Source organism: Oncorhynchus mykiss, chromosome 26, assembly GCF_057628025.1.
Source record: "Oncorhynchus mykiss isolate SJ-2025 chromosome 26, ASM5762802v1, whole genome shotgun sequence".
NCBI lineage: Eukaryota > Metazoa > Chordata > Actinopteri > Salmoniformes > Salmonidae > Oncorhynchus > Oncorhynchus mykiss.
In genome coordinates, this window is record NC_143047.1 from 50,500,001 (window position 1) to 50,525,424 (window position 25,424).

Below are 25,424 nucleotides of genomic sequence, written 5' to 3' on the forward strand. Positions count from 1 at the left end.
TTGTCTCTCTGCTTCTTACTAGACTAGTTAGCCAGCCAACTTTGTCTCTCTGCTTCTTACTAGACTAGTTAGCCAGCCAACTTTGTCTCTCTGCTTCTTACTAGACTAGTTAGCCAGCCAACTTTGTCTCTCTGCTTCTTACTAGACTAATTAGCCAGCCAACTTTGTCTCTCTGCTTCTTACTAGACTAGTTAGCCAGCCAACTTTGTCTCTCTGCTTCTTACTAGACTAGTTAGCCAGCCAACTTTGTCTCTCTGCTTCTTACTAGACTAGTTAGCCAGCCAACTTTGTCTCTCTGCTTCTTACTAGACTAGTTAGCCAGCCAACTTTGTCACTCTGCTTCTTACTAGACTAGTTAGCCAGCCAACTTTGTCTCTCTGCTTCTTACTAGACTAGTTAGCCAGCCAACTTTGTCGCTCTGCTTCGAGAAGGGAAGAGGCTTACTCTAAAATTGATTAAAGTGTTTTCCCCCTCATCAATCTACACACAATACTCCATAAGGACAATGCAAAAACAGGTTTTATTTATTTTTTGCTAATTTATTACAAATAAAAAGCTGAAGTATCACATTTCCATAAGTATTCAGACCCTTTACTCAGCACTTTGTTGAAGCACCTTTGTCAGCGATTACAGCCTCAAGTCTTCTTGGGTATGACGCTACAAGCGTGTCACACTTGTATTTGGGGAGTTTCTCCCATTCCTGTCTGCAGATCCTCTCAAGCTCTGTCAGGTTGGATGAGGAACGTTTCTCCAGAGCGATTCTGTAGGTAAAAGATGGCTCAACGTACCTCGCTCTCCCCTCTACATTGAACACGATATGAAAAACAGAAAAGCAATTGTCAAGAATGAAGTGGTTTAGAAGTGCCTTCGTTAGGTGTGTGTGTGTGTGTAATAATTTACTCAAGCCGTTTGTAGTCCTGGTGTTATACAGGAAGTGATGCTGTGGTCCGTGGGAGTGTGTGTGTGTGTTATACTGGAAGTGATGCTGTGGTCCGTGGGAGTGTGTGTGTTATACAGGAAGTGATGCTGTGGTCCGTGGGAGTGTGTGTGTTATACAGGAAGTGATGCTGTGGTCCGTGGTAGTGTGTGTGTGTGTTATACAGGAAGTGATGCTGTGGTCCGTGGGAGTGTGTGTGTGTGTGTGTGTTATACAGGAAGTGATGCTGTGGTCCGTGGGAGTGTGTGTGTGTTATACAGGAAGTGATGCTGTGGTCCGTGGGAGTGTGTGTGTTATACAGGAAGTGATGCTGTGTTCCGTGGGAGTGTGTGTGTGTTATACAGGAAGTGATGCTGTGGTCCGTGGGAGTGTGTGTGTTATACAGGAAGTGATGCTGTGGTCCGTGGGAGTGTGTGTGTTATACAGGAAGTGATGCTGTGGTCCGTGGGAGTGTGTGTGTGTTATACAGGAAGTGATGCTGTGGTCCGTGGGAGTGTGTGTGTTATACAGGAAGTGATGCTGTGTTCACCATATTTGGAAACATTTGGTCAGTCTACTTGTCTCAAAGATCCTCCTCGTCAACTCCATAACCATCAACTTCCATGTTAACATCATTCTCTCTCCTCACACCTCATCAACTCACCTTCACTGTGTTGTGGTGAACGCTTCCCCCTAACAAGGTTTGTTTTGATTTAGAGGCACATAGCTCACGGCTTGATCCCTGCAGCCACCATCGCCCCCCGGCCTGCTGTACCCCGTACCCCTCCCCCTCGCAGCCCATACCCCTCTCCAGAAAGACCCAGGTACCTATATGGAACTTACACCTAACAAATGGACCTGCATCCCACATGGCATCCTGTACCCTATATAGAATGCACACCTTTTCACCGGGGCCCGTAGGATAGTGCGTTTATGTAGGGAATAGGGTGTCATTTGGAATGCACTCTCAACTCTGTCTGACGTCTTTCTCTCCTCTTCCCTTCTCGTTCCTTGTCTCCTCGTTCCTTGTCTCCTCGTTCCTTGTCTCCTTGTTCCTTGTCTCCTCTTCACTCCTCATTCCTTGTCTCCACTTCCCTTCTGGTTCCTTGTCTCCACTTCCCTTGTCTCCACTTCCCTTCTGGTTCCTTGTCTCCTCGTTCCTTGTCTCCTCGTTCCTTGTCTCCTTGTTCCTTGTCTCCTCTTCCCTCCTCGTTCCTTGTCTCCACTTCCCTTGTCTCCACTTCCCTTCTGGTTCCTTGTCTCCTCGTTCCTTGTCTCCTCGTTACTTGTCTCCACTTCCCTTCTGGTTCCTTGTCTCCTCGTTACTTGTCTCTACTTCCCTTCTCTCCTCTTCCGTTCTCGTTCCTTGTCTCCTCGTTCCTTGTCTCCTCCTTACTTGTCTCCTCGTTCCTTGTCTTCTGTCATCCTTTTTCCTTCTAACCTTATTGCCATGACTCTCAGATGACTTATTGTACATGTAAGTATGAATGACTATCTGAATTCTGACTTATCTATCCTAAAACCTCTTATTACAGGTGACCTCATCCCATCTGGGCTAAAACCTGTTATTACAGGTGACCTCATCCCATCTATCCTAAAACCTCTTATTACAGGTGACCTCATCCCATCTGGGCTAAAACCTGTAATTAAAGGTGACATCATCTATCTGTCCTAAAACCTGTTATTACAGGTGACATCATCCCATCTGTCCTAAAACCTGTTATTACAGGTGACATCATCCCATCTGTCCTAAAACCTGTTATTATAGGTGACCTCATCCCATCTGTCCTAAAACCTGTTATTATAGGTGACCTCATCCCATCTGTCCTAAAACCTGCTATTGCAGGTGACCTCATCCCATCTATCCTAAAACCTGTTATTACAGGTGACCTCATCCCATCTGGGCTAAAACCTGTAATTACAGGTGACCTCATCCATCTGTCCTAAAACCTGTTATTACAGGTAACCTCATCCCATCTGGGCTAAAACCTGTAATTACAGGTGACCTCATCCCATCTGGGCTAAAACGTGTTATTACAGGTGACCTCATCCCATCTGGGCTAAAACCTGTTATTACAGGTGACCTCATCCCATCTGTCCTAAAACCTGTAATTGCAGGTGACCTCATCCTATCTGTCCTAAAACCTGTAATTACAGGTGACCTCATCCATCTGTCCTAAAACCTGTTATTACAGGTAACCTCATCCCATCTGGGCTAAAACCTGTAATTACAGGTGACCTCATCCCATCTGGGCTAAAACGTGTTATTACAGGTGATCTCATCCCTTCTGTCCTAAAACCTGTTATTGCAGGTGACCTCATCCCATCTGGGCTAAAACCTGTAATTACAGGTGACCTCGTCCCATCTGTCCTAAAACCTGTTATTGCAGGTGACCTCATCCCATCTGTCCTAAAACCTGTTATTGCAGGTGACCTCATCCCATCTGTCCTAAAACCTGTTATTGCAGGTGACCTCATCCCATCTATTCTAAAACCTGTTATTACAGGTGACCCCATCCCATCTGGGCTAAAACCTGTAATTACAGGTGACCTCAACCCATCTGTCCTAAAACCTGTTATTACAGGTGACCCCATCCCATCTGGGCTAAAACCTGTAATTACAGGTGACCTCATCTTATCTGTCCTAAAACCTGTTATTGCAGGTGACCTCATCCCATCTATCCTAAAACCTGTTATTGCAGGTGACCTCATCTATCTGTCCTAAAACCTGTTATTACAGGTGACCTCATCCCATCTATCCTAAAATCTGTTATTACAGGTGACATCATCTCACCTGGGCTAAAACCTGTTATTACAGGTGACCTCATCCCATCTTGGTTAAAACCTGTTATTACAGGTGACCTCATCCCATCTGGGTTAAAACCTGTTATTACAGGTGACCTCATCCCATCTGGGTTAAAACCTGTTATTACAGGTGACCTCATCCCATCTGGGTTAAAACCTGTTATTACAGGTGACCTCAGCCCATCTGGGCTTAAACCTGTAATTACAGGTGACATCATCTCATCTGGGCTAAAACGTGTTATTACAGGTGACCTCATCCCATCTGGGTTAAAACCTGTTATTACAGGTAACCTCGTCCCATCTGTCCTACAACCTGTAATACAGGTAACCTCATCCCATCTGGGTTAAAACCTGTAATTACAGGTAACCTCATCCCATCTGTCCTACAACCTGTAATACAGGTAACCTCATCCCATCTGGGTTAAAACCTGTAATTACAGGTAACCTCATCCCATCTGGGTTAAAACCTGTAATTACAGGTAACCTCATCCCATCTGGGTTAAAACCTTAGTGTCACGGACTTATAAGTATCACTTGTTTTTGTTGTTGACTCCCATCTGTGCTTAATGAACCCTCATCCATCTGTGTTTAATGAACCCTCATCCATCTGTGTTTAATGAACCCTCATCCATCGGTGCTTAATGAACCCTCATCCATCTGTGTTTAATGAACCCTCATCCATCTGTGTTTTAATGAACCCTCATCCATTGGTGCTTAATGAACCCTCATCCATCTGTGTTTTAAATAACCCCCATCCATCTGTGTTTAATGAACCCTCATCCATCGGTGCTTAATGAACCCTCATCCATCTATGTTTAATGAACCCTCATCCATCTGTGTTTAATGAACCCTCATCCATCTGTGTGTTTATGAACCCTCATCCATCTGTGTTAAATGAACCCTCATCCATCTGTGTTTTAATGAACCCTCATCCATCTGTGTGTTAATGAACCCTCATCCATCGGTGCTTAATGAACCCTCATCCATCTATGTTTAATGAACCCTCATCCATCTGTGTTTAATGAACCCTCATCCATCTGTGTGTTTATGAACCCTCATCCATCTGTGTTAAATGAACCCTCATCCATCTGTGTTTTAATGAACCCTCATCCATCTGTGTTTAATGAACCCTCATCCATCGGTGCTTAATGAACCCTCATCCATCTATGTGTAATGAACCCTCATTCATCTGTGCTTAATGAACCCTCATCCATATGTGTGTTAATGAACCCTCATCCATCTGTGTGTTAATGAACCCTCATCCACTTGTGTGTTAATGAACCCTCATCCATCTGTGCTTAATGAACCCTCATCCATCTGTGTTTTAATGAACCCTCATCCATCTGTGTTTAATGAACCCTCATCCATCGGTGCTTAATGAACCCTCATCCATCTATGTGTAATGAACCCTCATTCATCTGTGCTTAATGAACCCTCATCCATATGTGTGTTAATGAACCCTCATCCATATGTGTGTTAATGAACCCTCATCCACTTGTGTGTTAATGAACCCTCATCCATCTGTGTGTTAATGAACCCTCATCCATCGGTGCTTAATGAACCCTCATCCATCTATGTTTAATGAACCCTCATCCATCTGTGTTTAATGAACCCTCATCCATCTGTGTGTTTATGAACCCTCATCCATCTGTGTTAAATGAACCCTCATCCATCTGTGTTTTAATGAACCCTCATCCATCTGTGTTTAATGAACCCTCATCCATCGGTGCTTAATGAACCCTCATCCATCTATGTGTAATGAACCCTCATTCATCTGTGCTTAATGAACCCTCATCCATATGTGTGTTAATGAACCCTCATCCATCTGTGTGTTAATGAACCCTCATCCACTTGTGTGTTAATGAACCCTCATCCATCTGTGCTTAATGAACCCTCATCCATCTGTGTTTTAATGAACCCTCATCCATCTGTGTTTAATGAACCCTCATCCATCGGTGCTTAATGAACCCTCATCCATCTATGTGTAATGAACCCTCATTCATCTGTGCTTAATGAACCCTCATCCATATGTGTGTTAATGAACCCTCATCCATATGTGTGTTAATGAACCCTCATCCACTTGTGTGTTAATGAACCCTCATCCATCTGTGCTTAATGAACCCTCATCCATAGTGACAATGTGTTTTCTACTTTTGTCTGTATCCTCCACTTCCTCTTTAACTCGTCTTTCTGTCCGTACTACAGGTCTGCCTTGGCAGCCGCCATCTTGTCGTCGTCGTTGACCGGCAGGACCATCGCCCTCCCTCCTGCACGCCCCAGATCCTTCTCCGAGAGTGACTGCTCACGCTCAGAGACACACACCACGTTCGAGCCTTACGCCAGCACAGCGCTCTACACTAGGTAGGCCGCCTTTGCTTGTTGGTGTCGCTCAGAATCCGTCAACATCACTGAGTCTGACAATCAATTCTTCCGCGATTCCTTGCATCCTATCTCCTAGTGTCAGGTTTAATCGTATTGGAGGAGAAGGCTCAAGGTCCCGCCCCTCAGACCTTCTTCTCCAATACGTTTTGAGGAGGAGTCGAGGACAGATGAATTGAGAAAGAGCCTGCAGTGCCACCTACAGATGTCGTATCTTAATTTGACCCAGTTTTTCACAGCAGGAAAATAATCCTGCAGCAACAGGAAATGTGAATTATTATGTGGATTATAATGATATACATGTTTTGTAGTGGTTGTTATATTTTCTCATTAGGGCAAATAACATCTGACATTTTTTAAGTGGAACATTATAAACATTAGCAACCTTTTTAAACCTTGAATCCTGCAACAACTTGATGATCAAATGAAGATCCTATATCTGTAGTAGGTCACTTACTGCCCTCAGTGACCAAAGCTGTGAATCAGTGATACCAGAGGAGTAGATCTGTGATCTCTCTCTCATGTCTTTATTTAGAGACGGAGAGCCAGAATCTTTGGCTGGCCGGCCTCGCTTGCCCTCTCCTGGGCTCTCTGAAGACCATGATGATGAAGAGGAGGAGGACTTAGAGAGATCGTTTCTGTCAGATGAAGATGGTCATGTCTACCAGTCTCTGGATCGCCGGGGGAGAAGTCCCACCAGAGACAGATATGACATCTACGCCCGGCCTGTAAAACAGGTAGGAAGGGTTTGGGTCAGGACATCTACACCCGGCCTGTAAAACGGGGAGGAAGAGTTTGGGTCAGGACATCTACGCCCGGCCTGTAAAACAGGGAGGAAGGGTTTGGGTCAGGACCTCTACACCCGGCCTGTAAAACAGGGAGGAAGGGTTTGAGTCAGGACATCTACACCCGGCCTGTAAAACAGGGAGGAAGGGTTTGGGTCAGGACCTCTACACCCGGCCTGTAAAACAGGTAAGAAGGGTTTGGGTCAGGACCTCTACACCCGGCCTGTAAAACAGGGAGGAAGGGTTTGGGTCAGGACATCTACACCCGGCCTGTAAAACAGGGAGGAAGGGTTTGGGTCAGGGCCGTCCACACCAACGACCATAACTACTGTAGCCTGCCGTTAACAGGTTAACCATAGATATCTAAGGGCCGTCCTCACCAACCACCATAACTACTGTAGCCTGCTGTTAACAGGTTAACCATAGATATCTAAGGGCCGTCCACACCAACCACCATAACTACTGTAGCCTGCCGTTAACAGGTTAACCATAGATATCTAAGGGCCGTCCTCACCAACCACCATAACTACTGTAGCCTGCCGTTAACAGGTTAACCATAGATATCTAAGGGCCGTCCTCACCAACCACCATAACTACTGTAGCCTGCTGTTAACAGGTTAACCATAGATATCTAAGGGCCGTCCACACCAACCACCATAACTACTGTAGCCTGCCGTTAACAGGTTAACCATAGATATCTAAGGGCCGTCCTCACCAACCACCATAACTACTGTAGCCTGCCGTTAACAGGTTAACCATAGATATCTAAGGGCCGTCCTCACCAACCACCATAACTACTGTAGCCTGCCGTTAACAGGTTAACCATAGATATCTAAGAGCCGTCCTCACCAACCACCATAACTACTGTAGCCTGCCGTTAACAGGTTAACCATAGATATCTAAGGGCCGTCCACACCAACCACCATAACTACTGTAGCCTGCCGTTAACAGGTTAACCATAGATATCTAAGGGCCGTCCTCACCAACCACCATAACTACTGTAGCCTGCCGTTAACAGGTTAACCATAGATATCTAAGGGCCGTCCTCACCAACCACCATAACTACTGTAGCCTGCCGTTAACAGGTTAACCATAGATATCTAAGGGCCGTCCTCACCAACCACCATAACTACTGTAGCCTGCCGTTAACAGGTTAACCATAGATATCTAAGGGCCGTCCACACCAACCACCAAAACTACTGTAGCCTGCCGTTAACAGGTTAACCATAGATATCTAAGGGCCGTCCTCACCAACCACCATAACTACTGTAGCCTGCCGTTAACAGGTTAACCATAGATATCTAAGGGCCGTCCTCACCAACGACCATAACTACTGTAGCCTGCCGTTAACAGGTTAACCATAGATATCTAAGGGCCGTCCACACCAACCACCATAACTACTGTAGCCTGCCGTTAACAGGTTAACCATAGATATCTAAGGGCCGTCCTCACCAACCACCATAACTACTGTAGCCTGCCGTTAACAGGTTAACCATAGATATCTAAGGGCCGTCCTCACCAACCACCATAACTACTGTAGCCTGCCGTTAACAGGTTAACCATAGATATCTAAGAGCCGTCCTCACCAACCACCATAACTACTGTAGCCTGCCGTTAACAGGTTAACCATAGATATCTAAGGGCCGTCCACACCAACGACCATAACTACTGTAGCCTGCCGTTAACAGGTTAACCATAGATATCTAAGGGTCGTCCTCACCAACCACCATAACTACTGTAGCCTGCCGTTAACAGGTTAACCATAGATATCTAAGGGCCGTCCTCACCAACCACCATAACTACTGTAGCCTGCCGTTAACCATAGATATCTAAGGGCCGTCCTCACCAACCACCATAACTACTGTAGCCTGCCGTTAACAGGTTAACCATAGGTATCTAAGGGCCGTCCACACCAACGACCATAACTACTGTATATTAACAAATGATACACACAGAGCCTTCCGAAAGTATTCACACCCCTCGACTTATCCCACATTGTATTGTTACAGCCGGAATTTAAAATTTAATAAAGGAGATTTGTTTTTTAACTAGTCTACTACACACAACATCCCATAATGTCAAAGTGGTATTTATTCAATTGATTTAACCTTTTTATTTAACTTGGCAAGTCAGTTAAGAACAAATTCTTATTTTACAATGACGGCCTACCACCGGGCCAGACCCGGACGACGCCGGGCCGATTGTGCGCCGCCCTATGAGACTCCCAATCACGGCTGGATGTGATACAGCCTGGTTTCGAACCAGGGACTGTAGTGAGACACAGTGCCATAGACCACTGCGCCACTCAGGAGTAGAGTTCAGGAATAGACATCACATTATAAGTTGCATGGACTCACCTCTGTGTGTAATAATAGTGGGGTGGCAGGTAGCCTGGTGGTTAGAGCGTTGGACTAGTTACTGAAAGGTTATAGACATCACATTATAAGTTGCATGGACTCACCTCTGTGTGTAATAATAGTGTTTAACATGAGGTGTGAATGACTACCTCATCTCTGAACCCCACACATACAATTATCGGGTGGCAGGTAGCCTAGTGGTTAGAGCGTTGGACTAGTTACTGAAAGGTTGCAAGATCGAATCCCCGGTAAAAAAAATCTGTTGTTCTGACCCCTGAACAAGGCAGTTAACACACTGTTCCTAGGCCGTCATTAAAAATAAGGATTTGTTCTTAACTGACTTGCCTAGTTAAATAAAAATATACCTGTAACGTCCCGCGGTCCAGCAGTGAATTTCAAACACTGATTCAACCACAAAGACCAGGGAGGTTTTCCAAGGCCTCGCTGAGAAGGGCCCCTATTGATAAAATAAAAAAAAACAGACCTTGACAACCGTTTGAGCAGGGTGAGGTCATTAATTACACTTTGAATGATGTATCAATACACCCAGTCACTACAAAGATTTCAAGGCCAATGGTGACTTTAAAACAGTTACAGAGTTTCATGGCTGTGACAGGAGAGAACTGAGGATGGATCAACAACACTGTAGTTACTCCACAATACTAACCTAAATGACAGAGTGAAAAGAAGGAAGCCTGTACAGAATAACAAATATTCCTAAACATGCATCCTGTTTGCAACAAGACACTAAAGTAATACTGCAAAAAATGTGGTGAAGTAATACAATGTTTGTCCTGAATACAGTGTTATGTTAGGGGCAAATCCCATACAACACATTACTGAGTACCACTCCTCATATGTTCAAGCATAGTGGTGGCTGCATCATGTTATGGGTATGCTTGTCATCGTTAAGGACGGGGGAGTTTTTCAGGATTAAAATGGAATGGAGCTATTAGCACAGGCAACATCCTAGAGGAGAACCTGGTTCAGTCTGCTTTCAGACCAGACACTGGGAGATGAATTCACCTTTCAGCAGGGCAATAACCTAAAACACAAGGCCAAATCTACACTGGAGTTGCTTACCTAGAAGATAGTTAATGTTCTTGAGTGGACGAGTTATAGTTTTAACTTAAATCTACTTGGAAATCTATGTCAAGACCTGAAAATGGTTGTCTAGCAATGATCAACAACCAATTTGACAGAGCTTGAAGAATTTATAAAATAATAATGGGCAAATGTTGGACAATCCAGGTGTGGAAATCTCTTTGGGTGTTATCACATTAAACGAATCCATCTCAGTCCTCTTTAAAGTGAACTCTGGGGCAGAAAAGGACCCATCTCAGTCCTCTTTTTAAAGTGAACTCTGGGGTAGAAAAGGACCCATCTCAGTCCTCTTTAAAGTGAACTCTGGGGCAGAAAAGGACCCATCTCAGTCCTCTTTTTAAAGTAAACTCTGGGGTAGAAAAGGACCCATCTCAGTCCTCTTTAAAGTGAACTCTGGGGTAGAAAAGGACCCATCTCAGTCCTCTTTAAAGTGAACTCTGGGGCAGAAAAGGACCCATCTCAGTCCTCTTTTTAAAGTAAACTCTGGGGTAGAAAAGGACCCATCTCAGTCCTCTTTAAAGTGAACTCTGGGATAGAAAAGGACCCATCTCAGTCCTCTTTAAAGTGAACTCTGGGATAGAAAAGGACCCATCTCAGTCCTCTTTAAAGTGAACTCTGGGGTAGAAAAGGACCCATCTCAGTCCTCTTTAAAGTGAACTCTGGGGTAGAAAAGGACCCATCTCAGTCCTCTTTAAAGTGAACTCTGGGGTAGAAAAGGACCCATCTCAGTCCTCTTTAAAGTGAACTCTGGGGTAGAAAAGGACCCATCTCAGTCCTCTTTAAAGTGAACTCTGGGGTAGAAAAGGACCCATCTCAGTCCTCCTTTTAAAGTGAACTCTGGGGCAGAAAAGGACCCATCTCAGTCCTCTTTAAAGTGAACTCTGGGGTAGAAAAGGACCCATCTCAGTCCTCTTTAAAGTGAACTCTGGGGTAGAAAAGGACCCATCTCAGTCCTCTTTTTAAAGTGAACTCTGGGGCAGAAAAGGACCCATCTCAGTCCTCTTTTTAAAGTGAACTCTGGGGTAGAAAAGGACCCATCTCAGTCCTCTTTAAAGTGAACTCTGGGGCAGAAAAGGACCCATCTCAGTCCTCTTTAAAGTGAACTCTGGGGTAGAAAAGGACCCATCTCAGTCCTCTTTAAAGTGAACTCTGGGGTAGAAAAGGACCCATCTCAGTCCTCTTGAAAGTGAACTCTGGGGCAGAAAAGGACCCATCTCAGTCCTCTTTAAAGTGAACTCTGGGGTAGAAAAGGACCCATCTCAGTCCTCTTGAAAGTGAACTCTGGGGTAGAAAAGGACCCATCTCAGTCCTCTTTTTAAAGTGAACTCTGGGGCAGAAAAGGACCCATCTCAGTCCTCTTTTTAAAGTGAACTCTGGGGCAGAAAAGGACCCATCTCAGTCCTCTTTAAAGTGAACTCTGGGGCAGAAAAGGACCCATCTCAGTCCTCTTTAAAGTGAACTCTGGGGTAGAAAAGGACCCATCTCAGTCCTCTTTAAAGTGAACTCTGGGGTAGAAAAGGACCCATCTCAGTCCTCTTTAAAGTGAACTCTGGGGTAGAAAAGGACCCATCTCAGTCCTCTTTAAAGTGAACTCTGGGGTAGAAAAGGACCCATCTCAGTCCTCTTTAAAGTGAACTCTGGGGTAGAAAAGGACCCATCTCAGTCCTCTTGAAAGTGAACTCTGGGGTAGAAAAGGACCCATCTCAGTCTTGTAGCTGTAATTGCTGCAAAAACACGTTCAAGTTTTCATTTTCTTTCTCTGTCTTGTTTGTTTCACAATAAACTATATTTTGCATCTTCAGGCATATTATGTAAATCAAATGATACAAACCCCCTAAAAATGCATTTTAATTCCAGGTTGTAAAGGCAACACAATAGTTAAAATGCCAAGGGGGTGGGGGGGTTGAATACTTCCGTAAGCCTCTGTAGGCGTTTGGGGCGTTGACAGGGCTGCTGCAACTTTTAAGGGCCAACCAACCCGTAACCCCATAACAGGCTCTGAATTAAAGATACTCTTTAAAAAGATATGACTCTGTCTGAGAGGAACGAGCCAAGGGCTTAGAGGGTTTCAGACTGGGGTGGAGGTGACAGCATCATGACAGGACAGAGTGTGTGTGGGGTGGAGGTGACAGCATCATGACAGGACAGAGTGTGTGTGTGGGGTGGAGGTGACAGCATCATGACAGGACAGAGTGTGTGTGTGTGGGGTGGAGGTGACAGCATCATGACAGGACAGAGTGTATGTGTGTGGGGTGGAGGTGACAGCATCATGACAGGACAGAGTGTGTGTGTGTGGGGTGGAGGTGACAGCATCATGACAGGACAGAGTGTGTGTGGGGTGGAGGTGACAGCATCATGACAGGACAGAGTGTGTGTGTGTGGGGTGGAGGTGACAGCATCATGACAGGACAGGGTGTGTGTGTGGGGTGGAGGTGACAGCATCATGACAGGACAGAGTGTGTGTGTGTGTGTATTAACAGTGTGTGTGTGTGTATTAACAGTGTGTGTGTGTGTATTAACAGTGTGTGTGGGGTGGAGGTGACGGCATCATGACAGGACAGAGTGTGTGTGTGTGTGTGTGTATTAACAGTGTGTGTGTGTGTATTAACAGTGTGTGTGGGGTGGAGGTGACGGCATCATGACAGGACAGAGTGTGTGTGTGTGTGTGTATTAACAGTGAAAGTCAGAGAGTTATCTCGACCAAAGTTTCTCAGTCTTAGAAATAAAGGTCTCGTTCATGAAGGTATTTTTATGACAAAATGATGGTTTTTCACCACAAACAGCAGCTCAGTAAACCCTGAATGGCAATTCAACTGTCTTCTCTGTAAACCCTGAATGGCAATTCAACTGTCTTCTCTGTAAACCCTGAATGGCAATTCAACTGTCTTCTCTGTAAACTCTGAATGGCAATTCAACTGTCTTCTCTGTAAACTCTGAATGGCAATTCAACTGTCTTCTCTGTAAACTCTGAATGGCAATTCAACTGTCTTCTCTGTAAACCCTGAATGGCAATTCAACTGTCTTCTCTGTAAACCCTGAATGGCAATTCAACTGTCTTCTCTGTAAACCCTGAATGGCAATTCAACTGTCTTCTCTGTAAACTCTGAATGGCAATTCAACTGTCTTCTCTGTAAACCCTGAATGGCAATTCAACTGTCTTCTCTGTAAACCCTGAATGGCAATTCAACTGTCTTCTCTGTAAACTCTGAATGGCAATTCAACTGTCTTCTCTGTAAACTCTGAATGGCAATTCAACTGTCTTCTCTGTAAACTCTGAATGGCAATTCAACTGTCTTCTCTGTAAACCCTGAATGGCAATTCAACTGTCTTCTCTGTAAACTCTGAATGGCAATTCAACTGTCTTCTCTGTAAACCCTGAATGGCAATTCAACTGTCTTCTCTGTAAACCCTGAATGGCAATTCAACTGTCTTCTCTTTATACCCTGAAGGGCAATTCAACTGTCTTCTCTTTATACCCTGAAGGGCAATTCAACTGTCTTCTCTTTATACCCTGAATGGCAATTCAACTGTTTTCTCTGTAAACCCTGAATGGCAATTCAACTGTCTTCTCTTTATACCCTGAATGGCAATTCAACTGTCTTCTCTGTAAACTCTGAATGGCAATTCAACTGTCTTCTCTTTATACCCTGAAGGGCAATTCAACTGTCTTCTCTTTATACCCTGAATGGCAATTCAACTGTCTTCTCTGTAAACCCTGAATGGCAATTCAACTGTCTTCTCTTTATACCCTGAAGGGCAATTCAACTGTCTTCTCTTTATACCCTGAATGGCAATTCAACTGTCTTGTCTTTATACCCTGAATGGCAATTCAACTGTCTTCTCTTTATACCCTGAATGGCAATTCAACTGTCTTCTCTTTATACCCTGAAGGGCAATTCAACTGTCTTCTCTTTTATACCCTGAATGGCAATTCAACTGTCTTCTCTTTATACCCTGAATGGCAATTCAACTGTCTTCTCTTTATACCCTGAATGGCAATTCAACTGTCTTCTCTATAAACCCTGAATGGCAATTCAACTGTCTTCTCTGTAAACTCTGAATGGCAATTCAACTGTCTTCTCTTTATACCCTGAATGGCAATTCAACTGTCTTCTCTGTAAACCCTGAATGGCAATTCAACTGTCTTCTCTGTAAACTCTGAATGGCAATTCAACTGTCTTCTCTTTATACCCTGAATGGCAATTCAACTGTCTTCTCTGTAAACTCTGAATGGCAATTCAACTGTCTTCTCTGTAAACTCTGAATGGCAATTCAACTGTCTTCTCTGTAAACTCTGAATGGCAATTCAACTGTCTTCTCTTTATACCCTGAATGGCAATTCAACTGTCTTCTCTGTAAACTCTGAATGGCAATTCAACTGTCTTCTCTGTAAACCCTGAATGGCAATTCAACTGTCTTCTCTTTATACCCTGAATGGCAATTCAACTGTCTTCTCTGTAAACCCTGAATGGCAATTCAACTGTCTTCTCTGTAAACTCTGAATGGCAATTCAACTGTCTTCTCTTTATACCCTGAAGGGCAATTCAACTGTCTTCTCTGTAAACTCTGAATGGCAATTCAACTGTCTTCTCTGTAAACTCTGAATGGCAATTCAACTGTCTTCACTGTAAACTCTCAAGCTGTGTGTGTTGTGTTAAGTCCTTGTCTCTGTTTTCCAGAGTGATGTTCTGTCAGAATGCAGAGAGGAGACTGATGACTCTGCCTTCGACATAGTGTCCCCTCTACCCCCAGGTTGGTCCCCCCCCCCCCCCCCCCCCCCACACACACACACCAAACACACTGTCTGCACTCACTATTCAGACTATTATTATAAAATATAGCTCTGTATTCCAGAGGAAGCTGAGGTTCAACAGATGTTTCCATAATTAATATAGCTCTGTATTCCAGAGGAAGCTGAGGTTCAACAGATGTTTCCATAATTAATATAGCTCTGTATTCCAGAGGAAGCTGAGGTTCAACAGATGTTTCCATAATTAATATAGCTCTGTTTTCCAGAGGAAGCTGAGGTTCAACAGATGTTTCCATAATTAATATAGCTCTGTTTTCCAGAGGAAGCTGAGGTTCAACAGATGTTTCCATAATTAATATAGCTCTGTTTTCCAGAGGAAGCTGAGGTTCAACAGATGTTTCCATAATTAATATAGCTCTGTTTTCCAGAGGAAGCTGAGGTTCAACAGATGTTTCCATAATTAATATAGCTCTGTATTCCAGAGGAAGCTGAGGTTCAACAGATGTTTCCATAATTAATATAGCTCTGTATTCCAGAGGAAGCTGAGGTTCAACAGATGTTTCCATAATTAATATAGCTCTGTATTCCAGAGGAAGCTGAGGTTCAACAGATGTTTCCATAATTAATATAGCTCTGTATTCCAGAGGAAGCTGAGGTTCAACAGATGTTTCCATAATTAATATAGCTATGTATTCCAGAGGAAGCTGAGGTTCAACAGATGTTTCCATAATTAATATAGCTCTGTATTCCAGAGGAAGCTGAGGTTCAACAGATGTTTCCATAATTAATAAAGCTCTGTATTCCAGAGGAAGCTGAGGTTCAACAGATGTTTCCATAATTAATATAGCTCTGTATTCCAGAGGAAGCTGAGGTTCAACAGATGTTTCCATAATTAATATAGCTCTGTATTCCAGAGGAAGCTGAGGTTCAACAGATGTTTCCATAATTAATAAAGCTCTGTATTCCAGAGGAAGCTGAGGTTCAACAGATGTTTCCATAATTAATATAGCTCTGTATTCCAGAGGAAGCTGAGGTTCAACAGATGTTTCCAACGCCAGTTCAGAAGGTAAAACACTTTTTTAAAATCTTTCTGCTGTCATTTTTTCCCCTTGAGATTGGATACATCCCATATTATTCCCTATATAGTGCACTACTTTAGATCAGAGCCCTATGGCACCCTATTCCCTATATAGTGCACTACTTTAGACCAGAGCCCTATGGCACCCTATTCCCTATATAGTCCACTACTTTAGACCAGAAACCTATGTCACCCTATTCCCTATATAGTGCACTACTTTAGACCAGAGCTAGGGTTGAACAATGTGTCTACTGCTCTCTGTACCCTTTCTCTCATTCTCTCTCTGACCTACGCTCACCAGGGTTTCCGTTAGCAAGAAATTGTCGACTTTTGCCTCCAAAAAAAGGAGTGAAAAAATCCCATTGCAAAATAATTATGTTTATTCATTGATGGAAGTACCAGTCAATGTAAAAAAAATACATTTGACCATCATGCTTATTGGTCTATAGGTTAATTTGCATAATATAGTGGATTTAAATTGGCCTGTGTGTATTTTGGTTAGTCATCATGTATCTTATTTATCCAACACAACTATCAAATTGTATTTGTCACCTGCGTCGAATACAACCGGTGTTTCACCTTACAGTGACTTACAAGCCCTTAACCAACAAGGCAGTTTTACGAAAAATAAAAGTTAAGAAAAATATTGACTAAATTAACTAACGAGTCAATGTGATGTATAGGTAATACACAGAGCTACAGATGGGGGTTCAGGTTAGTGGAGGTAATATGTAGGTAGAGTTAGTGACTATGTATAGGTAATACACAGAGCTACAGATGGGGGTTCAGGTTAGTGGAGGTAATATGGAGGTAGAGTTAATGACTATGTATAGGTAATACACAGAGCTACAGATGGGGGTTCAGGTTAGTGACTATGTATAGGTAATACACAGAGCTACAGATGGGGGTTCAGGTTAGTGACTATGTATAGGTAATAAACAGAGCTACAGATGGGGGTTCAGGTTAGTGGAGGTAATATGGAGGTAGAGTTAGTGACTATGTATAGGTAATACACAGAGCTACAGATGGGGGTACAGGTTAGTGACTATGTATAGGTAATAAACAGAGCTACAGATGGGGGTACAGGTTAGTGGAGGTAATATGGAGGTAGAGTTAGTGACTATGTATAGGTAATACACAGAGCTACAGATGGGGGTTCAGGTTAGTGACTATGTATAGGTAATACACAGAGCTACAGATGGGGGTTCAGGTTAGTGACTATGTATAGGTAATACACAGAGCTACAGATGGGGGTACAGGTTAGTGGAGGTAATATGTAGGTAGAGTTAGTGACTATGTATAGGTAATACACAGAGCTACAGATGGGGGTTCAGGTTAGTGGAGGTAATATGTAGGTAGAGTTAGTGACTATGTATAGGTAATACACAGAGCTACAGATGGGGGTTCAGGTTAGTGGAGGTAATATGTAGGTAGAGTTAGTGACTATGTATAGGTAATACACAGAGCTACAGATGGGGGTACAGGTTAGTGGAGGTAATATGGAGGTAGAGTTAGTGACTATGTATAGGTAATACACAGAGCTACAGATGGGGGTACAGGTTAGTGACTATGTATAGGTAAAAACAGAGCTACAGATGGGGGTTCAGGTTAGTGGAGGTAATATGGAGGTAGAGTTAGTGACTATGTATAGGTAATACACAGAGCTACAGATGGGGGTACAGGTTAGCGGAGGTAATATGGAGGTAGAGTTAGTGACTATGTATAGGTAATACACAGAGCTACAGATGGGGGTTCAGGTTAGTGGAGGTAATATGGAGGTAGAGTTAGTGACTATGTATAGGTAATACACAGAGCTACAGATGGGGGTACAGGTTAGTGGAGGTAATATGGAGGTAGAGTTAATGACTATGTATAGGTAATACACAGAGCTACAGATGGGGGTACAGGTTAGTGGAGGTAATATGGAGGTAGAGTTAGTGACTATGTATAGGTAATACACAGAGCTACAGATGGGGGTACAGGTTAGTGGAGGTAATATGGAGGTAGAGTTAGTGACTATGTATAGGTAATACACAGAGCTACAGATGGGGGTACAGGTTAGTGGAGGTAATATGGAGGTAGAGTTAGTGACTATGTATAGGTAATACACAGAGCTACAGATGGGGGTTCAGGTTAGTGGAGGTAATATGTAGGTAGAGTTAGTGACTATGTATAGGTAATACACAGAGCTACAGATGGGGGTACAGGTTAGTGACTATGTATAGGTAATACACAGAGCTACAGATGGGGGTACAGGTTAGTGACTATGTATAGGTAATACACAGAGCTACAGATGGGGGTACAGGTTAGTGACTATGTATAGGTAATACACAGAGCTACAGATGGGGGTACAGGTTAGTGACTATGTATAGGTCATATGTAGGTAGAGTTAGTGACTATGTATAGGTAATAAACAGAGCTACAGATGGGGGTACAGGTTAGTGACTATGTATAGGTCATATGTAGGTAGAGTTAGTGACTATGTATAGGTAATAAACAGAGCTACAGATGGGGGTACAGGTTAGTGACTATGTATAGGTCATATGTAGGTAGAGTTAGTGACTATGTATAGGTAATATGGAGGTAGAGTTAGTGACTATGTATAGGTAATAAACAGAGCTACAGATGGGGGTACAGGTTAGTGACTATGTATAGGTAATAAACAGAGCTACAGATGGGGGTACAGGTTAGTGACTATGTATAGGTAATACACAGAGCTACAGATGGGATACAGGTTAGTGACTATGTATAGGTAATAAACAGAGCTGCAGATGGGGGTACAGGTTAGTGACTATGTATAGGTCATACACAGAGCTACAGATGGGGGTACAGGTTAGTGACTATGTATAGGTCATAAACAGCAGGTGTTCCTTTCATCTTTTATTTTGTATTTTTGTAAAGGACATACTGTTGAGATTTTTACAATTTCGTGGTTTCCAATTGGTAGTTAGTCTTGTCCCATCACTGCAACTCCCGTACGAACTCAGGAGAGGCGAAGGTCGACAGCCAAAGCGTCCTCCGAAACACGACCCCCCCGCCAAGCCACACTGCTTCTCGACACACTGCTCGCTTAACCCGGAAGCCAGCCGCACCAATGTGTCGTCGGAAACACAGTACATCTTTGATTGATTGATTGATGAGATACTCTACCTCAGGCGAGCAAAACCTCGAGACTTCCTTGAATCTGATTTTGCGCACCAGCTGTTATTTACAAATAGACACAGACCTCCACCCCCTTGTCTTACCGGAGGCAGCTGTTTTGTCTTGCCGAAGCACGGAAACACGGCCTGTTAGGCCTAACCCTGACCCTGAGGCAGCTGTTCTGTCTCAGCGTACAGAGGCCTGTTAGGCCTAACACTGACCCTGAGGCAGCTGTTCTGTCTCAGCGTACAGAGGCCTGTTAGGCCTAACACTGACCCGGAGGCAGCTGTTCTGTCTCAGCGTACAGAGAGGCCTGTTAGGCCTAACCCTGACCCTGAGGCAGCTGTTCTGTCTTGCCGATGCACGGAAACACAGCGTACAGAGGCCTGTTTTGATCTGGATTTCTCCTGCTGCTCCTCAGCCGGTCGCCGCCCCTCAGCCAGTACATTTCTGAGCTGCCAGTTACCTCTATGCTCAGGCGCTCCCTCAACATTATCAGGACAGAGAAACCAGACACACGCTCCAACAACATTATCAGGACAGAGAAACCAGACACACGCTCTATCAACATTATCAGGACAGAGAAACCAGACACACGCTCCATCAACATTATCAGGACAGAGAAACCAGACACACGCTCATTGCTCACATGGAGCACTCCAAACAGAAGACACTGAAGGAGGCCGTAGTGGAGAGACGGGGCGGAGGCCGTAGTGGAGAGACGGGGCGGAGGCCGTAGTGGAGAGACGGGGCGGAGGCCGTTGTGGAGGGACGGGGCGGAGGCCGTTGTGGAGGGACGGGGCGGAGGCCGTAGTGGAGAGACGGGGCGGAGGCCGTAGTGGAGAGACGGGGCGGAGGCCGTAGTGCAGAGACGGGGCGGAGGCCGTAGTGCAGAGACGGGGCGGAGGCCGTAGTGCAGAGACGGGGCGGAGGCCGTAGTGGAGAGACAGGGCGGAGGCTCCAGTGGAGAGACGGGGCGGAGGCCCCAGTGGAGTGACGGGTTTGCCACACACCCCTCCCCCCTTTTCTCAACATTATAAATTATACTCAAGACACATTATCTTCTCAATATCTGAGATGCTTTTCACTGACAGCCTCAACTCAGCTAGGTTTATTGCCACCTGCCCTGCAGAAATTGCGGGCTTCCCAATAGGCATATGCCTACGAGCTTGTGATCTGAATCAATCTACAGGTATTGTTTTTAAAGAAGCTTACTGATCCCTGATTCAAGTATTTTTGAATGATTTCATTTCTTTCTGTAGAGACCCACCCCAATGCCATTTCTCTCCTGTTCTATTGGTTTTCATATCAACTTTCTTTCGTTGCCCAGAAGACAAAGGCACAATCCTGGTTAAATTATCAACCCATCCTGGTTATATTATCAACCCATCCTGGTTATATTATCAACCCATCCTGGTCATATTATCGACCCGTCCTGGTCATATTATCGACCCATCCTGGTCTTGTTATCAACCCATCCTGGTCATGTTATCAACCCATCCTGGTCATATAATCAACCCATCCTGGTCATATAATCAACCCATCCTGGTCATATTATCAACCCATCCTGGTCCTATTATCAACCCATCCTGGTCCTATTATCAACCCATCCTGGTCATATAATCAACCCATCCTGGTCATATTAACAACCCATCCTGGTCATATTAACAACCCAGCCTGGTCATATTATCAACCCATCCTGGTCATATTATCAACCCATCCTGGTCATATTAACAACCCATCCTGGTCATTAACAACCCATCCTGGTCATATTATTGACCCATCCTGGTCATTATCGACCCATCCTGGTCATATTATCAACCCATCCTGGTCTTGTTATCAAGCCATCCTGGTCATATTGTCAGCCCATCCTGGTCATATTATCAACCCATCCTGGTTATATTATCAACCCGTCCTGGTCCTATTATCAACCCATCCTGTTCATATAATCAACCCATCCTGTTCATATAATCAACCCATCCTGGTCATATTAACAACCCATCCTGGTCATGTTATCAACCCATCCTGGTCATATCAACCCCTCCTGGTCATATTATCGACCCGTCCTGGTCATATTATCGACCCGTCCTGGTCATATTATCGACCCATCCTGGTCATATTATCGACCCATCCTGGTCATATCAACCCATCCTGGTCTTGTTATCAACCCATCCTGGTCTTGTTATCAACCCATCCTGGTCATAATATCGACCCATCCTGGTCATATTATCAACCCATCTGGTCATGTTATCAACCCATATTATCAACCCATCCTGGTTATATTATCAACCCATCCTGGTTATATTATCAACCCATCCTAGTCATATTATCAACCCATCCTGGTCCCATTATCAACCCATCCTGGTCATATTAACAACCCATCCTGGTCATATTATCAACCCATCCTGGTCATATTAACAACGCATCCTGGTCATATTATCAGCCCATCCTGGTCATATTATCAACCCATCCTGGTTATATTATCAACCCATCCTGGTTATATTATCAACCCATCCTGGTCATATTATCAACCCATCCTGGTCCTATTATCAACCCATCCTGGTCATATAATCAACCCATCCTGGTCATATTATCAACCCATCCTGGTCCTATTATCAACCCATCCTGGTCATATAATCAACCCATCCTGGTCATATTAGTATCAACCCATCCTGGTCATATTAGTATCAACCCATCCTGGTCATATAATCAACCCATCCTGGTCATATTATTATCAACCCATCCTGGTTATATTATCAACCCATCCTGGTCATATTATCAACCCATCCTGGTTATATTATCAACCCATCCTGGTTATATTATCAACCCATCCTGGTCATATTATCAACCCATCCTGGTCCTATTATCAACCCATCCTGGTCCTATTAACAACCCATCCTGGTCATATTATTATCAATCCATCCTGGTCATATTATTATCAACCCATCCTGGTCATATAATCAACCCATCCTGGTCATATAATCAACCCATCCTGGTCATATTATCAACCCATCCTGGTCATATTATTATCAACCCATCCTGGTCATATTATTATCAACCCATCCTGGTCATATTATTATCAACCCATCCTGGTTATATTATAATCAACCCATCCTGGTCATATAATCAACCCATCCTGGTCATATTATTATCAACCCATCCTGGACGTATTGGGAGTACTGGAGTTGGGCTTTTGGGGGTAATGGAGGACTGGAGTTGGACTGTGCATTCATATCTCTCTCGATCTTTATCTCTCTCTCTTTCTTTCTCTCATGATCCCTCTTACAATCCCTCTCTCTCCCCCAGGCCACACCGTCCAAACTGGAGCAGAGGCCTTCGTCTTGGTCTCGTAGAAGCATGCCTTCCCCAGGTAAGGACTTGTCTTTGGCCCAGTGAGACCGCCTATTAAAAACACTCCCATTTCATTTGCCAAATGGTAAGATTATAATTCCCATCCTCTCCATACCAGCTCTCTATCACCTAGTCTAGATCAGCCTACTGTCTATCACCTAGTCTAGATCAGCCTACTGTCTATCACCTAGTCTAGATCAGCCTACTGTCTATCACCTAGTCTAGATCAGCCTACTGTCTATCACCTAGTCTAGATCAGCCTACTGTCTATCACCTAGTCTAGATCAGCCTACTGTCTATCACCTAGTCTAGATCAGCCTACTGTCTATCACCTAGTCTAGATCAGCCTACTGTCTATCACCTAGTCTAGATCAGCCTACTGTCTATCACCTAGTCTAGATCAGCCTACTGTCTATCACCTAGTCTAGATCAGCCTACTGTCTATCACCTAGTCTAGATCAGCCTACTGTCTATCGCCTAGTCTAGATCAGCCTACTGTCTATCACCTAGTCTAGATCAGCCTACTGTCTATCACCTAGTCTAGATCAGCCTACTGTCTATCACCTAGTCTAGATCAGCCTACTGTCTATCACCTAGTCTAGATCAGCCTACTGTCTATCACCTAGTCTAGATCAGCCTACTGTCTATCACCTAGTCTAGATCAGCCTACTGTCTATCACCTAGTCTAGATCAGCCTACTGTCTATCGCCTAGTCTAGATCAGCCTACTGTCTATCGCCTAGTCTAGATCAGCCTACTGTCTATCGCCTAGTCTAGATCAGCCTACTGTCTATCGCCTAGTCTAGATCAGCCTACTGTCTATCGCCTAGTCTAGATCAGCCTACTGTCTATCACCTAGTCTAGATCAGCCTACTGTCTATCGCCTAGTCTAGATCAGCCTACTGTCTATCGCCTAGTCTAGATCAGCCTACTGTCTATCGCCTAGTCTAGATCAGCCTACTGTCTATCGCCTAGTCTAGATCAGCCTAATGTCTATCGCCTAGTCTAGATCAGCCTACTGTCTATCGCCTAGTCTAGATCAGCCTACTGTCTATCGCCTAGTCTAGATCAGCCTACTGTCTATCGCCTAGTCTAGATCAGCCTACTGTCTATCGCCTAGTCTAGATCAGCCTACTGTCTATCGCCTAGTCTAGATCAGCCTACTGTCTATCACCTAGTCTAGATCAGCCGTCAGTCTATCACCTAGTCTAGATCAGCCGTCAGTCTATCACCTAGTCTAGATCAGCCTACTGTCTATCACCTAGTCTAGATCAGCCTACTGTCTATCACCTAGTCTAGATCAGCCTACTGTCTATCACCTAGTCTAGATCAGCCTACTGTCTATCACCTAGTCTAGATCAGCCTACTGTCTATCACCTAGTCTAGATCAGCCTACTGTCTATCACCTAGTCTAGATCAGCCTACTGTCTATCACCTAGTCTAGATCAGCCTACTGTCTATCACCTAGTCTAGATCAGCCTACTGTCTATCACCTAGTCTAGATCAGCCTACTGTCTATCACCTAGTCTAGATCAGCCTACTGTCTATCACCTAGTCTAGATCAGCCTACTGTCTATCACCTAGTCTAGATCAGCCTACTGTCTATCACCTAGTCTAGATCAGCCTACTGTCTATCACCTAGTCTAGATCAGCCTACTGTCTATCACCTAGTCTAGATCAGCCTACTGTCTAACACCTAGTCTAGATCAGCCTACTGTCTATCGCCTAGTCTAGATCAGCCTACTGTCTATCGCCTAGTCTAGATCAGCCTACTGTCTATCGCCTAGTCTAGATCAGCCTACTGTCTATCACCTAGTCTAGATCAGCCTACTGTCTATCGCCTAGTCTAGATCAGCCTACTGTCTATCGCCTAGTCTAGATCAGCCTACTGTCTATCGCCTAGTCTAGATCAGCCTACTGTCTATCGCCTAGTCTAGATCAGCCTACTGTCTATCGCCTAGTCTAGATCAGCCTACTGTCTATCGCCTAGTCTAGATCAGCCTACTGTCTATCGCCTAGTCTAGATCAGCCTACTGTCTATCGCCTAGTCTAGATCAGCCTACTGTCTATCGCCTAGTCTAGATCAGCCTACTGTCTATCGCCTAGTCTAGATCAGCCTACTGTCTATCGCCTAGTCTAGATCAGCCTACTGTCTATCGCCTAGTCTAGATCAGCCTACTGTCTATCGCCTAGTCTAGATCAGCCTACTGTCTATCGCCTAGTCTAGATCAGCCTACTGTCTATCGCCTAGTCTAGATCAGCCTACTGTCTATCGCCTAGTCTAGATCAGCCTACTGTCTATCGCCTAGTCTAGATCAGCCTACTGTCTATCGCCTAGTCTAGATCAGCCTACTGTCTATCGCCTAGTCTAGATCAGCCTACTGTCTATCGCCTAGTCTAGATCAGCCGTCAGTCTATCGCCTAGTCTAGATCAGCCTACTGTCTATCACCTAGTCTAGATCAGCCTACTGTCTATCACCTAGTCTAGATCAGCCTACTGTCTATCACCTAGTCTAGATCAGCCTACTGTCTATCACCTAGTCTAGATCAGCCTACTGTCTATCACCTAGTCTAGATCAGCCTACTGTCTATCACCTAGTCTAGATCAGCCTACTGTCTATCACCTAGTCTAGATCAGCCTACTGTCTATCACCTAGTCTAGATCAGCCTACTGTCTATCACCTAGTCATGATCAGCCTACTGTCTATCACCTAGTCTAGATCAGCCTACTGTCTATCACCTAGTCTAGATCAGCCTAC

At 44.3% G+C, this 25,424-nt stretch overlaps 1 protein-coding gene across 1 annotated transcript in view; it reads left to right on the plus strand.

The window, feature by feature from the left end:
• cep89 (centrosomal protein 89) overlaps positions 1-25,424 on the plus strand; it is a 327,319-nt gene that overhangs the window by 1,897 nt on the left and 299,998 nt on the right. The window contains exons 2-7 of the mRNA XM_090221660.1: positions 1,634-1,740; positions 5,927-6,082; positions 6,636-6,837; positions 15,026-15,098; positions 16,119-16,162; positions 22,622-22,685. Coding sequence (XP_090077786.1) covers positions 1,634-1,740; positions 5,927-6,082; positions 6,636-6,837; positions 15,026-15,098; positions 16,119-16,162; positions 22,622-22,685 — 646 coding nt within the window. The remainder of the gene's footprint in view (positions 1-1,633; positions 1,741-5,926; positions 6,083-6,635; positions 6,838-15,025; positions 15,099-16,118; positions 16,163-22,621; positions 22,686-25,424) is intronic.